Below are 14743 nucleotides of genomic sequence, written 5' to 3'. Positions count from 1 at the left end.
CTGCTTGGAGGGTGGCACAGACATTAATTAGGTGAGGGTAAGAATTTGGTTCATTAGCTGTGATAATTAAACTCTTGTATATTGACACTGTGAGACACTATTAAACATTTAAAGTATTACAGAAACTAAAGTATTGGGTATGTAAATTTTCCCACATTGCATTGTGAACCAGAGATTTAAAATAATCTGGAAGTGATTTCTTCTTTCTTTTGTTTTCTTTTAAAACTTAAGGAGAACAAAAGTATCTGTGCATGAATATGAAAGCTTCGCACAATGATATCATACATCCAGTTAAAAGCTTGAGATAACCCAAGGTTGTATTTGCACAGCGTAGTAGTAAATCCATGATTTCTTTACATATCGATGATTTAGTCTAATTCAATTGGTCAAAGTAATGGTCAATGGTTACTGTTCCCACTCCATAAAACCATGTATAGCGTCTAGGGCAGTGCTTCTCAACCTTCATGGTGCTTTGATCCTTTAAAACAGTTCCTCATACTGTGGTGACCCCCAATCACAAAATTACTTCATTGCTACTTCATTACTGTAGTTTTGTTACTCTTATGAATCATAATTAAACATCTGTCATGCATGATATCTGATATGCAATCTCTGTGGGGGGGCACAACCCACAAGTTGAGACCCACTGATCTAAGGATATGCTACAGAACGGACCTATATCTTTTCAGTATAGTTAGGAGACCTCACTCTGACACAGTGCCCTCATGTGAAGAGATAATTGCTGAAGAGACTGTGCAGTTGCACATTTTGCTTCAGCTTTCAATAGCCAAATTTGAGAGAAAGCAAGTAGAAATGACAGAAAATCTTAAGTCTCTAACAATTATTTATTTCAAACAGTCCAAAGTTGCCCCATGAAAAAATAATTCACCTGGGAAAACCCTATTGCTATGTTGTTCATGAATTTTCCATGAAATTAAGTAATTCTACTAACGACAAGCTGATTTTATACTAATCACTGTTAGCTTTTTCAACTTGGCAATTCCTAGAACTTGCATTTATTATGATTATCAAGTAACAAGGTACCGGGATACCTTAGGTACTTTCCCATCTGTGTAGAGTTCCTTTGCTGAAATCTCGCACAATCTGTGCACTTGAACTTTAGGATCCTTATTAGTTAAGCAAGCTCTAGAACTCAAGAGCAAAGGGCATACTATAGACCTGGGTGATGAGGGAGATACTTATGATGGTGGAGCACCATAAGAAACAACACGAAAATGCCATTTGTCAGGGCCTCTGAACACTAGGCAGAGTGCCATGGAGTCTTTTCTTTCTGTACTGGGATTGAATGAATAAAGAGTGTATTTGGTAAGTGCTCATTAACTGAACAATTTCCCTAGCCTTCTGGTTGTGATTCTGGTTAATTTTAATACAATGTCTTACGAGTTGTTTGTGATGGCTTTGAACTCTTTGGTACATGAATATAGACCTGGCTCATAGGTTTTTCATAGGTTTATAGGTTTTCCAAGAGTCAGCTGATTCATTTTTTCTAGAATATTTTTCTCTTTAATTAATTAATTTGTTTGTTTTTTGTTGCTGTTTTATATATTCTCTTTTAACAATACAGTCTGAATACAACAATGGCTAGCTTGAATAGATGTTTACTACCATCAGAATAAGGAAGTAATAATATATACCCAAAAAACAAACAGAAGGCAAGGTCTGTGGTATAAGATATACAGCTGTAAATAATAAATAGAGCTTTCAGGAGAGCAGAGATATTGAGATGTTACTTACAATTTAAAAGTAAATCACATCAAAGAATAATTGCTGATTGGACTAGTTACTAATTTTATATCTTCCATGATCACAGTCGTTTGAGAAAACTGCTATATTCTCCAAAAAAAATATAATATAAATGGGTTGAACACATAAATTTACTATTTTCCTTAATGCCAGAACACAGCTCAATGTCATAAAGAGTTGAGCTCCTTTTGGATGGTAACAGCTCTGTCTCTGGGAAAGTATAAACACAGGCTGAATGAGTACTTTTGATGTTCCACAGGGAAACTAAGCTTAGGATATAGAATAGAAACCACTCTAAACCACTCTGGGTTAGTTTTCACTAAAATTTGCATTCATATTTTAAATACAAGATTTAAAACCCTATTGTTTAATTATGTTTAATTGTTTGTAAGTTATAGGTCGGAAATTGAGGCACACAGGCTTTGGAGGCATGAGTCTCAATTAAAGTGTGGTAATGTATATATTTATGATGTCACTAGTGATGGAGCAGTGATTTGTTTGGGCATAGATATAGAAGTAAAATTAACACCATTTTAACATCTTTCTGGAAACTAAATCTCTTTTGTCATATCCCCATAGCTTAAAAAGGGAAACACAATGTTAAAAACCCTCACACATTTTCACAATAACATTTTCAACATGCTTTATCACAGACTCTGTCCTTCAGTTACTGTGATATTTCAGTTCCAGTGATATTTCAGGTATATTCCCTCCCAAATTGTTATGTTATGTTTAACGTAAGAGAGGCAAGACCCTGTTTGTGCTGATGATCTCTTATAACTTTCAGTAAGACCATTTTACAAAAATGAAAATGAGATCTCTAGTCCCTGTGCTGTCACAGTCCCGGGAGTCTACTCTAGAGGATAGTTGGCACATTGTTGGGAATTGGAGGCACTGATTGGCTGCCAAGGCTGGCAGACATTTTGGATGGCATCTGGTGACCTTTTGCTGATCCCCCTGGGTACTCTATTTGAGGTTTTATGTAATCCAAATGAAATGTGTGATCTGTGGAGATGGAGTTGCATGGGAGGGTCATCAGGGACCCTGCATCACTAAGGCAAAGGATACTGCCACTCACCCTATAGTGTTTCTTTTTAGCTCCAGTACTCTGAGCTTCATCAGTAGGGAGCCCTAAAGGCCTGGTTACAGCAAGTCTCCAGTGTGGGAAAGGGAACAGTTGGGCAGCTTGCCCTCATTTTTGATCACTCAGCAGTACTATAATCATCCCTAATTACTCTAGCCAGGGATGCTACTGAATTCTTCATAGTAACCCTAGGATCAGAAGCTGGGGCCAGAAGTATATGTGAGGAAGCTAATTGCCAGCTTTCCAACACACTACTCACACTGTGTTTTCCCTTTCTTTTAAAATGGCAAATTTCTATTTTCAGTAAAGTAGGTAGCTAACACACCGCCTAGAAGAAAGAACTGTGAGTTTGTGAACAACACAACAAGAAATGTGTGTTGAAGAGATATTTGTGCTAAGCAGAGACACATGTCATTTCTCAGCTGGAGAGTCTATTTCATGCTAATTTTTAAAGTGCTATGTATTTTTTTTTAAAGACAGTTTTTATTTGAAACAGACCTAACAGGTTATTTTTGGTTTCACATCTACTGTGGTTGTTCTAAAAGATACACTGCAGAATTTCTTGGGCATTTCTGTCTTGAGTCTACCACGAGAAGGATTTTATAGGTAAATACAGCAAAGATGGTATAGGTTCTATGTCTCTACCCAGGAGTGTTATGTCTCCTCTATAGCCTTCGAAGTGTAGACTTCCTGCTTTCGTGGTCTGTTCCTTTGTTTTTGAGTCCTTGTTCAGTCCCAAACTTCCATGTTCACCCTATGACCCTACTGCCAGCAGGATATAAAGCTGGGCATTCTAGTAGAGTATTTAAATCAGAGTCTACCACTGAAAAGCCATGTAGTCACTTAAAATCTCTGAACTCAGTTTCTCCATCTGTAAGTGAGAATATGCCTTCTTTGGGATTGATTTAGGGACCAAATTAATTAAGATATGGAAAGGGATGGTTGACATCATGAAAGGAAACAACTGGTTTGCTTTGTTTTACTAGTTATCACAGACCATAGTTATGTCTCTCTCCTCTGAACACCAAATAGTACTCATTCTTTGCACTGATCGCTAGACATGGATATGTTGGGCACATATAGCTATAAGATTTATGCCAATTTCTCGAGACATTTTAGAGGAATATATTTGTACTGACATAAAAGCACATCTCTTGTGTCTATCTCTCACTGGGTTTTCACAAACATCATATAGTCATGCAGCAAATGCCCAGTTCAAGAAAGAGGAAGGTCCCAGTACTCCAAAGCCCCACACAATTCCATCTACATTCTATGTTAACCTCCACAGATAACCATTATCCTGACTTCAAAATCAAGATTAGAATAATTCTAAACATCATAGTTTGTGCTATTTTTAATAGGAATTTAAGTATGTTGAATTAAAAAAAATCAATGTCTTTTTTCTCAGTATAAGATTTATTTGGCTAATATGCACAGAGGAGAGCATTCATGCTCCCAAACTGGTATCCCGAAAGTCTGTGTTCTCCATCTTAACATGCTCGCAAACTCTCCTCATTTGCCATTCAGACACCAGGTCTCTCTTTCACTCTTCCTAGCAGATAATTCAAATAATTTCTTCTTAATTCAGACTTTCCATTGCATACTTTCCCAGTGAGACCAATCAAGTAACTGTCTTATTAGTAGAGAAAAATTAAGAGATTAGAAGTTATTAACCTGTTGTCACCAAACACACAAATGGGTGTACACGTTTCCCTGCACTGGGCCTCTCTGATATAACCTCGTATTGCATCTGGTCGACTAGGCTTCTCTAGTGGCATCTTCTCCACATCAGTGTTGCAATGTGTGGAAATCCTTGGCATCTCTAAACACAACAGTAAGAGAGAACTGTCTGAAAACCCAGATTATATGCTACACCCCTCTACTCAGGCAAGTAGACTTCTTCACTCTACTTTTTCCACCTCCTCTCTATGGTTCCTCATCTCTGTCTTACCTTCCCTCATTTTATTCTAGTGTCCACTTTCACTAGTTCACTGAAACCAGCTCTCTGACCCTTTGCTCAGAATGTAACAGTGCTCATATGGCTAAACTAGAGACTCATTGCAGAACACACTGGCATTTGAGACTGTTGTCTGGGCCTCTTTCTAAAAGCATCTTTTTAGTTTTGCTGCTGAGTCAATACTCTTAGGTTCTCCCCTGACTTCCCAGAAATTTTTTTCTACTCACCTGTTAGGAACCATCTCCTTCCATTTACATAGATGCTCATCTGAGTTCTCTCTAAGCTTTCTTTTTAATTCATGCTGATGTTACAAAAAAAGATGACCCTAGAACTACACATATGTTCAAAGAGCTGCTCATAGCTTAATTTGGGTCGAATCAACAAATACTGGAGCATTTGAGAAAACATTTAGAGAAAAAAGTCTTGGGGTCAAACAACTGAGGAGAGACAGAGCAGGCCTGTGACTGGCAAAAGATTCTGACTTTCATCAATTTCTAGGTGCAAAAGCTTATTTCAGTTATAAATGAGCAACATACTCATGGTTAGTGTTCAGTTTTGACTGTGTTCACTTCTTGTAGTAAGTGGTCTAGAGCAGATACTCAGATGGTCAAGGACGTGAGAATAGAAAAATAGTGTGAGAAGAGAGATAGTGGCTTGGTGTTCTTGGGTACATGATGCTTAGACAGACAGCCATGTTTACCACTACATCTCACAGGGCTGTTACTGCTGTTCACGCTTCCAAACTCACACCTTCTGCTTCTCATGCCAGCGTTGTGTATGATGATGAGTGTTCCTTATGACTGACAAGTTGCAAACTCTCTTCACAGTAAGCAGAATGAGAAGTTGAAGACAGAACCTCAAACCTCACTCCAGAAACCCAAGACTGATTATTCGAGACAGGTGAGTAGAGACCTGCCAGGACCCTCTGACTCTTCTTAGCAACAAATAACTGCTAACCCAGCAGAGAAGGAAGAAAGCAAGAACCCAAGAAGCAGCCTGAAAGCAGAAAGCAATCAAAAGTTCTTAACCAGAGTACTCAGTAACAGATTCCTGAATAGCAGGGTGAGTAACAAGAAATGGCCAAGTTTTTCTTGGTAATTCATTAGGAAAATATAGAGGAAAACATAAATTCATGCAAACATATACAAATAGAAATAAGTACTTTTTCATAAAATAGAAATTATAAATGCTTCATTTTCAACAAGTAAAATTTTGTCTACAACAAATTGAGTTGGTCAACATTACTATGGCAAATTCACTGCTTCTAAGCAATCGATAACAGTAAATAAGTATCATTAGCCATGTCTTAAGTTTATGTTATATTATGTGATAAACACCATGATCAAACGCAACTTAAGGAGGGAGAAGTGGGTTACTTTATCTGACAGCTTATAGTCCATCATGAAGGAAAAATCATAGATATAGAAAGGCAAGAACCTTGAGTCCTGAATTGAAGCAAAGACCATTGAGGGATGGTGCTTATTGGTTTGCTCTCCATGGCTTGCCTAGCCTGGTCTCCTATATAACTCAGAACCACCTGACCAAGGAAAACACCACCCCAAATGAGAAGGGTATCCCTACATCAGTCATTAATCAACAAAATGTCTCACAGGCTTGACTAAAGTCCAATCTGAAGGGGGCATCTCCTAAGTTGAAGTTTCCTCTTCTCAAATGATTCTACCTTTTGTCTAGTTGACAAGAATCTATCCAGAATACCATGTGAGCTTCCAGTCTGCTGGAGAAGGAAAGTCTGTATGCTTTCACATTAGAAGAATGTGAAGAAAAGACTATTAATTTTCAAAATCCCTTGCACCCCTGTCTGAATATCAAAAAACAAAAACAAAAACAAAACAAAACTGTGGACCCAAACTGTTTTGATGGAAATACATATCACCAGACTCTACTAGTAAGCATCTGAATGAACAATCCATAAAAGCTGTCTTGAGAAGGATAAATTCAAGTGATCAGTAATTTGAAATTAAAAGGCAAGTATAGCACCAATTGAAAACTGGATCCAAATCAAGACCAAACTAATGATTCATTGATAACAAAGTGCCATTTCCAAAAATTACTGAAATTTCAATTAAATGGATACATAGAGTGGGCGTTTTGCAATGCTGCCAAGCATTAAGTGACAGCCAGATATTTTAGTAGAATACTGATTAAAGTCTGCATAAAACTCAAAGAGAAGTATTTTTAGCTTATAATATTAATAGCCCTTTAAAAACTCAACAAGATGCCAGCTAGATTTTATCCATAGGAGGAAATGAATGCCTATGGATTCTAAGCTTTTGTGCGTAAGAACCAGGCAAAAAGACTGTGTATTTGGAATATTTGACATCCCACCAGTATATTTCAGGATGCATTCTGAGTGTTCTAACTGAATACTGAAGTCCACTTATGAAAGTAACGTGGCCAGTAAGTCAGTGGGACAACTAAGGTTAAAACTGAGGCCTTCTGGCCTCTATTTAGTATTTTCTATTGGCTTTCTCATGGTGAGTCCTTGAAGGTATGGCCTGTTTAGAGCAAGAAAGAATATACTAGCAAGATTAAAATAGTATTGTATGAACACCTAAAAGTCTCTGAGTTTTCCTCTAATTTTGATGCTAGCATTGATATATTTCCTCTGTTTTGTCACTCTCAAGAATGACTTTAGTAAAAATAATACAGTTTCAAAAAACAAAAACTCTTTTATATGACCAGGTATTTTCAGATACATATTATTTGCATTGTGTGCATTGTATTACTGGATGTACATGCCACTGTTGTTTCTCTATTCTGACAGATGACAACCTGAGATTCCAAGTTAAAGTGACTCATAAAGGTGTAGATAGGATGCCTGACCTGCTTTTACCACTGTTGCCCCTGCTGTTTTCTGCCTCCCCCTCCTCCTCTTCCTCTTGCTCCTCTTCCTTCTTCCTGATCCATATTCTCCCGCCCCTTCGTCTCTTCCTCCTCCTGGTCCTTCTTTTACTATTCCTCCTTAACCCATCTTTTCTTCCTCCTCCTCTTCTTCTACACAAGATCTGATATATCCCAAAATGACTTCAAACTCTGTGTAGTTGAGAGCTGTGTTCTGCCTCTTATCCTCTTTTCTTTCCCTCTTGAATTCTAGGATTGTAGGCATGTGCCATCATGCCTGGTTTATATGGTGGTAATGATGGAACTCAGGAGTTGTATGTGCTAGATAAGCCCTGTACTAATTGAGCTACACAGTGTGCCTTCTGTTTTATTTAAATTTTAATTGATTTCCCTAATCATAAAATATTACACAATTGCTAGAAAACAGCATAATATAAATAATTAAAAACTAAAACATAAACTAGAAAATTAATGGCTTTCTATCCTCTATATGTTGATATAGAGTGAGACTAGTTATGTATGATTTTTTTTTCTCCCCTCTTCAATTCATTTTATGTCAAGGGTTCTTTCATCAGCATGAAAAAAGTTCTTCCTACTCTAACTTTAGCAATTGTTTACTCACATTTAGAGCTAACAGATATCATTTGCCACATCTTAAGCACTAGTGTAATATTTCTACATGTATCAACTAATTTCTATCACAAATCACCCAGTGATACAAGGAACACTTAGAAACAATTACATCTTTAGTTCACGGATAAGGAAGCAGAGACAAACCAATATCATAATGCTGAGAAGTGTCAATCTGATTATTCTAGTTCAGATTTTAGGCACTGCTGTTTCCAGATTGAGTCTACTCCTTTGCTTTAGTAAAATCAAGCCCTTGTAGCACATAAGCTAACTCCATACTTGACGTTTGTCCACCTGTATTCAGATCATCACTGATGACATGGATCTTGCAATTACCATGACCAGAAAAAAGAAGTTTGCTGTGTCAGCAGTTCAGCTCATGAACTTCCTCAGTCTGGAGTCTTTGCTGGCTCTGTAGCATCAAAAGGAAATGACTTTCTTATCCCCACCTAGAATTCATCATGGACTTTTGAGAGGTTCAGTGTGGAACACCAGCTACCAAATACAGGAAGGCCTCCTGGGAGGTGTGGGGACTGACTAATTGGTTCTGTCTGCCAGGCAGGCATGCAATGCTGGCTTGCCAGATGGCAGCCACAGTTGCTTGGTACAGAAACCCTCATTACCACCTTGACTAAGTGGTAAATGGAATCCTGCTGTAGTTATAGAAACACACCAATCAAAATGACTTCTAGATCTTTATCACTCACACGCAGATAAAAATAATTGTGGGATGTGGCCCACAATCTGGACAGATTAAATTGCTCCAAAAGAGAAGTTACTGATAAAGGCTGAGACAGCACGAAGGAGGGCAAGCAAGAATCAAATAGTAGATGATATCAAACGATATCTTTAATAAGAGGTAAGGCTTAACAGGTTACAAGAACAAAACATTTTATATCTTTAAGAATAGTAATACATCAAAAAATGAGCAGGACAAGCCTTAAAGGACTTGTCTGAGGTCTCCTAAGATGAGGAGTGAGCTATTTATTAATATCCTTTTTGTCCCCTGGGTAAACCTTTGAATATGTGTGTGTGTGTGTAACTCATACACACATATTATATATATATATATATATATATATATATATATATATATATATATATACAGTTTCTCAGAAACATTAGTGCCGATTTCTTTGATAATTTTTTTGAAGAATGTGTGACTAACATCAAAGACAGTAACACTATTCTAAAATATAAATTAAAATGTGCTTATAGCATCTGGCAGCATGAAAATAAAAGTGTGATTGCTTTCATTTTAATAGCTATCACAGCTAGTTGGTAACAGTGTTCTTCAAAGACTTTTTGTTTAGACGGTATACAGCTATAGATTAGAGCCTCATGATTTTTGCCTTCACTATAGATATGAATAGGCAGATACAAAGGGCTTTCCCACTTGGATACGTATTTGCAGTTCAATTCCACATGTTCAAAGTAGAGTCTTTGCTCTTGCTCTTCTTCCTGTGACCTGATCAAGCGTGGGTTTAGTTCCAATCTTCCACTTGCACCAGTAAGAAACCAAGATAGGCTCTCCTCCTCTCCCTCCATAACTCTCATGTCTAGCCAGTCACTGAGTTCCTTACATTAGTCCTGTGTCATTTGTTTATTGTTTGTTTCTTTGTTTGTTCTGTTTTTAATCTAGTCAGAGTTCTAATCTGTTCTACAGGGCAGATTTTAATAATTTTTACACCACCGGATTTTCTGGTTTTTTTAAACTTCCTCCTTTGTACTTACCAGCTATTATAAGAAATCTTGTCACATAATATCTAGTACTTGATGGTTTATAGCAATTACCACATGTACTCACATCTACAGGTGTGAACTGAGTCAACCTTTATTGATCCCAGTTGGATTTGGCTAGGCTGTCTCTAAACTGTAAATTTGCTTCAGGTATTATTTCTCTTATTTTTGTCTTTATTGTGTTTTTCCTTATTGTAATATACATTTCTCTTATATATTATATACTTATAAAATAATATGTATAAAGAATGGATGTGTATTCTTAAACACACAAATACATAGTGTTTGTGTATCTACACACACACACACACACACACACACACACACACACACACACACACCAGACAAGTTTGGCCACTTTATATTTGATATAGATGCCAAAAATACTCAATAAGTAGTGCTGGGAAACTTCAACTTCCAGATGCAGAAGAATGAAATTAGACCCATATTTTCAATGTGTAGGATTTATTTGGTTTCCAGCATTTCTAAAATACTTATAGAATTTTATGATTTATTTTTAACAATTATTATAAGCCAATATCACAAAAATAGCATTGACTAAATGTACTGAAGATGGTTTTGTCTTCCAAAAGGAGGATTTTGTTCTGTTTTCAGATAGAGCACAGACTAATAGCAAGACCTTTCCCAAATACTAGATTCTGAAATGATCTCTCTCCCTCTCTCTCTCTCTCTCTCTCTCTCTCACTCACTCACTCTCTCTCTCTCCTCCCCCTTCTGTATACTCCATTTTCTCTGTTCACTTCCCTTTTTCTATTATTGTCCCTTTTCCTCCATAACCTGTTGTTAGACAATCAAAATCTAATGTCTTTTTCAAGCCTAGACATAGGTGACATTTCCTGATGACCTGGCCTTCTAAGTCCATGTTAGGTGAATCTATGCACTGCTCTAGTAGGGCTTTTTCTACCCTATCTTATCCTATTGTCGTGGTTCCTTACTGTGCCTCTAACTGTTCACACGTTATGAGAGCAATGGAAGATGCTGATCTATTCATTCTAGGGCTTGTTAGAGTGCCTGACAGAGACTTGTGGAAACCCTATACATACATACATACATACATACATACATACATACATACACACATACATACATACATGTGTGTGTTTTATATGTGTGTATGTACATTTTCTACAAACCTCTGCTTTCCAGCTATGAAACTGAGCAAAAACCACAGGGTTGCTGTAGGAGGAAAATTGATTCATATATATCCCTGTGTGGTGCCTTGTTCAGAGTATGTAACATAACCAACTCTTCTTTACATGCATACTCTATAACTGATATTCTTCCCCACTGTGGAGAGCTTCTTGATTTTGCCTTAAAATATTTCATGACTGCAAAATACCTGTAGGTTGCTGTCATACTGATAGTTATTTGCCGTCACTATCAATTGACTGAAGAGAGTAAGTTACCACAGTCCCTTTAACCGTAACTTTAATTTCCTGAGACTAATACCAACCACAGATCTGGATTTTTAGTAAAGATTTAATTAAAATTGGGTATGAAACCAAACTGCAAAGTGATGATTATGAACATGTTGGAAAGAATAATTGTTTGTTTGTTTGTTTGTTTCAAGAGAAAGATATGTTGTCCCATTCAGAGAATGTGAGAAAATGCCAACTTCACCCAAAAACCTGAAATGGATTGGAAGCAAAAGGCACAAATTTTGTGAAGCTTCTTGGAATCACTGGGGAAAGAGAGTAAAAACAACTTAGCACTCATTACACTGAAGATTTCCCTTGCAAAGTGGGACAGAAGCATTGTTTTGGGGCATCTTAATCCTGGTACTAGCTAGTCAAGAATTTAAAATATGAAAGTTACATGAAGGGAGTATCTAGTTAGCTTATGGAAAGTGTTTTGGAAGCATATCATCTACTGCTGCCAGGATCAGTTTCCCCCAGCCATCAAGGCCCTGCAGACTAACATGATAAACCATCATAAAATATAGAAAAAAAATTCAAATATCAATAATTCACCATATTCTATGGCAATGAGGTTAGATTTTAATCTTGACCCTAACTCATCTATTATTCAGTTATAAACTTGAATAACACTGTTGGAGAGTAACACTTTAAATTTCTTTTCTTCTTGCCAAAGCTCATAATTGCCTTCACCACTCTTTGCTGAACTTGCTAATAAAAACATCCTACAATGACTCCCATTTCTAGTAAGATTCCACGTTTGTCTACAAACACCTTATGTTCTACCTATTTTCCTATGTGCATCTGTCAAAAACACCTTCCTTGAGCAGATGAAACAGTATCTAACTGTTACCATTGTGTTCCACATGTGTTAATTGTCTAATGCTGAAATAGTGTGGAGCAAGTGTTCTTCACTGTAAAATCAGATACTCCTTAGTGTCATGGCCCAAATTTCAGTTAGAATTGGAATTCGCTGAAAGAAGCTACCTGGTCCACTCATATTCTCCTTGTTTGTTTTCTTTTCTCTTCTATATTCTTGCTCTTTGCTTACATTTGTCTGTCTTTCTTTAAGATTTCCCATGAGACAAATGTCCACTGCAGCTCTGTACCAACAGGAGACCAATCTCTATCCTACATGCATAGTCTCCCGAGAAAAAAGTCTATAGACTGGTGCTTGGGACATACAGCGAAGGACAGCTCTGGGCAAGCCGAGGTATGTATATTGAATTATTGGCTTGTTTTCTATAGATGTGTATATGGTGGACACTAGTCACTGAGTGTATTTTCATGTGAAATACTGATTAGAACATCAGAAGATAGACTGACAGATGTCATACTTCTCATATTCCCCAGATTCACAGGACTCTTCCTTAGGGACTTTTCAGGCAAGCCTACAGATCTCACCTTCCTTCACTGCAAATTTCCTAGAAGAGTCCTACCATTCCAGTTGACTCAATCTCAATTCAGCGTTCATCTTTTGTTATGCTCTCAGCACTAAACTTCCTAATCTGACAAGTTCATAGATTTATTATTCTAAATGCTTGTTCAAGATGAAATGTTTTCATTTTCATTGATTGTGAAAGACAGATTATGGCCATTAAAGAGCATATATGTCCTCTGAGAAGAGTTGCTTCCTTCCCTCCTAAGGATGAGATCCAAGGTTCCATAAACTAATCAAACTATCCAGAATGAATTCCTTTCCTCAAGTGGTACCATCTTGTCTTGCCCTAGGCCAAGTTCAGCTTTGACACCTGTGCCAGTGGTTTCTGCTTCTGCTTTATTGGCTCAGAGCTCTTCTCACATTTCTATTCCTTGTTGGGTCAGGAAATTGTCCAAAGGCCAAGTATTGTCCAAAGGCCAAGAGAAGATACGTTTTTAACCATGCTGGTCAGAAGAGAACTCAACTCGTGCCCATTGAACTCAAATTTGTTGGATAAACTTCAGAAAGAGCTGAAGACTCTGGACCCCATCTCTTCAGGCTTTCTCCACCAATCACAGCTTAGCCACCTCTTCCTAAGGCATAAAGTCCCTCTGTCATTACCAACAGTCAAGCTCTTCTGCCAAAGATTTTCTAGAAGGAGTTCTCCGGAAATGGTATGGTTATTATGTGTTCTTAAGTGTGGGTTCTTTTTGTGTCTCTTCCTTTAACCCATCAGGGTAATACAATTAAAAAGTTAGTTACTCCCTTGGTCAAGGCCTTTCTATGAACTTCTAAGCTTACACATATTCATAAGTAGAAAATTTTTCATGAGAAAACATTGGAAGAGAAAATAAGGTTAGGGCTCTCAGATACGTTCAATTTCTCTTTAAAGAACTTTTGTGTCTCAACTTTCACTGTCTGTTCTAAGCATATGAAGCCTGATACTGATTGAAATCAGTGGACCTTTTTAAATCAAGTGGTGAGCAGGCATGCTCTCTGAGCTGGAATGTAAGAGTAGAGGGTGTAACTAAGGTAAACTTGTGACAGTTTCTTAGAAGTCAGAGGTGTCATTAAAATTTAATGTATTGCTACCATTTTGGAAAGTGAGACCCAGTTTGTCAAGAAAATTAGTTGAAGAAACCAAGGGATTAATGGGAGACATGGAGCTGAGACATGAGTTAACTTACGGAAAAACCAGAGTGGCTTTGTATACAACCTATATGACTGATTTTTCTCAATATCCTTGGTACCTCAATGATCTCATCTAGGAAAGCAAGTCAAAACCAACATCACAGGTATCATCTCTTGATTTACTGATGTAACAAATGAGCGATATTGATGCTGTATCTATCTCTTAGTAGGTGCTCAAATAAATGCTCTCTCTCCTAAGCTATTGTAATCAAACCTGCTCTATCCTTATCAGAATTATTTAGCAGTATGTGGTCAATACATAACACAAACTGCATGAATCTTAAGTAAAATTTTATAGCCCAATACCTACCTTATATGAGATTCTGCCTAACTTCTTTCCAAGTCTGTCCCTCTGGTTCTCTGGAAATTCTTTATCCAGAGCGACTGGATGGCCTCTATTTTAGCAGTGAAAATCAGTGACCATCCTTCAATCCCTTCCTACACTGGAAAACAATCTTGGCCTTTTTCACCTAATCTAATAAATTCTTGTCTCTAGAGTATATGAGTTCATCTAAATTTATAAGCACGTAGTATATGTAATAACCATTTCTGAGATGTGAAGGAGGAAAAAGAGGCTAGACACTATGTTTTCCCCCATTAACAATCCCATATTCCGAGTGGGTAAAATCAACTATCATTTATTGATGTTTTGGCATCTG

At 37.3% G+C, this 14743-nt stretch overlaps 1 protein-coding gene across 3 annotated transcripts in view; it reads left to right on the top strand.

Annotated features, from left to right (window-relative positions):
* The window catches only part of CUNH1orf87 (chromosome unknown C1orf87 homolog), a 71017-nt gene that overhangs the window by 10083 nt on the left and 46191 nt on the right, over window positions 1–14743 (top strand). For all 3 annotated transcript variants that reach the window (XM_031376808.1, XM_031376810.1, XM_031376811.1), the window contains exons 3-5: window positions 5633–5705; window positions 12546–12686; window positions 13298–13567. In XM_031376808.1, the coding sequence (XP_031232668.1) occupies window positions 5633–5705; window positions 12546–12686; window positions 13298–13567 (484 nt within the window). The remainder of the gene's footprint in view (window positions 1–5632; window positions 5706–12545; window positions 12687–13297; window positions 13568–14743) is intronic.

Source organism: Mastomys coucha, unplaced genomic scaffold, assembly GCF_008632895.1.
Source record: "Mastomys coucha isolate ucsf_1 unplaced genomic scaffold, UCSF_Mcou_1 pScaffold18, whole genome shotgun sequence".
NCBI lineage: Eukaryota > Metazoa > Chordata > Mammalia > Rodentia > Muridae > Mastomys > Mastomys coucha.
The sequence above is the reverse complement of the archived record's forward strand: the minus strand, read 5'-3'. Positions and strand labels throughout refer to the sequence as shown.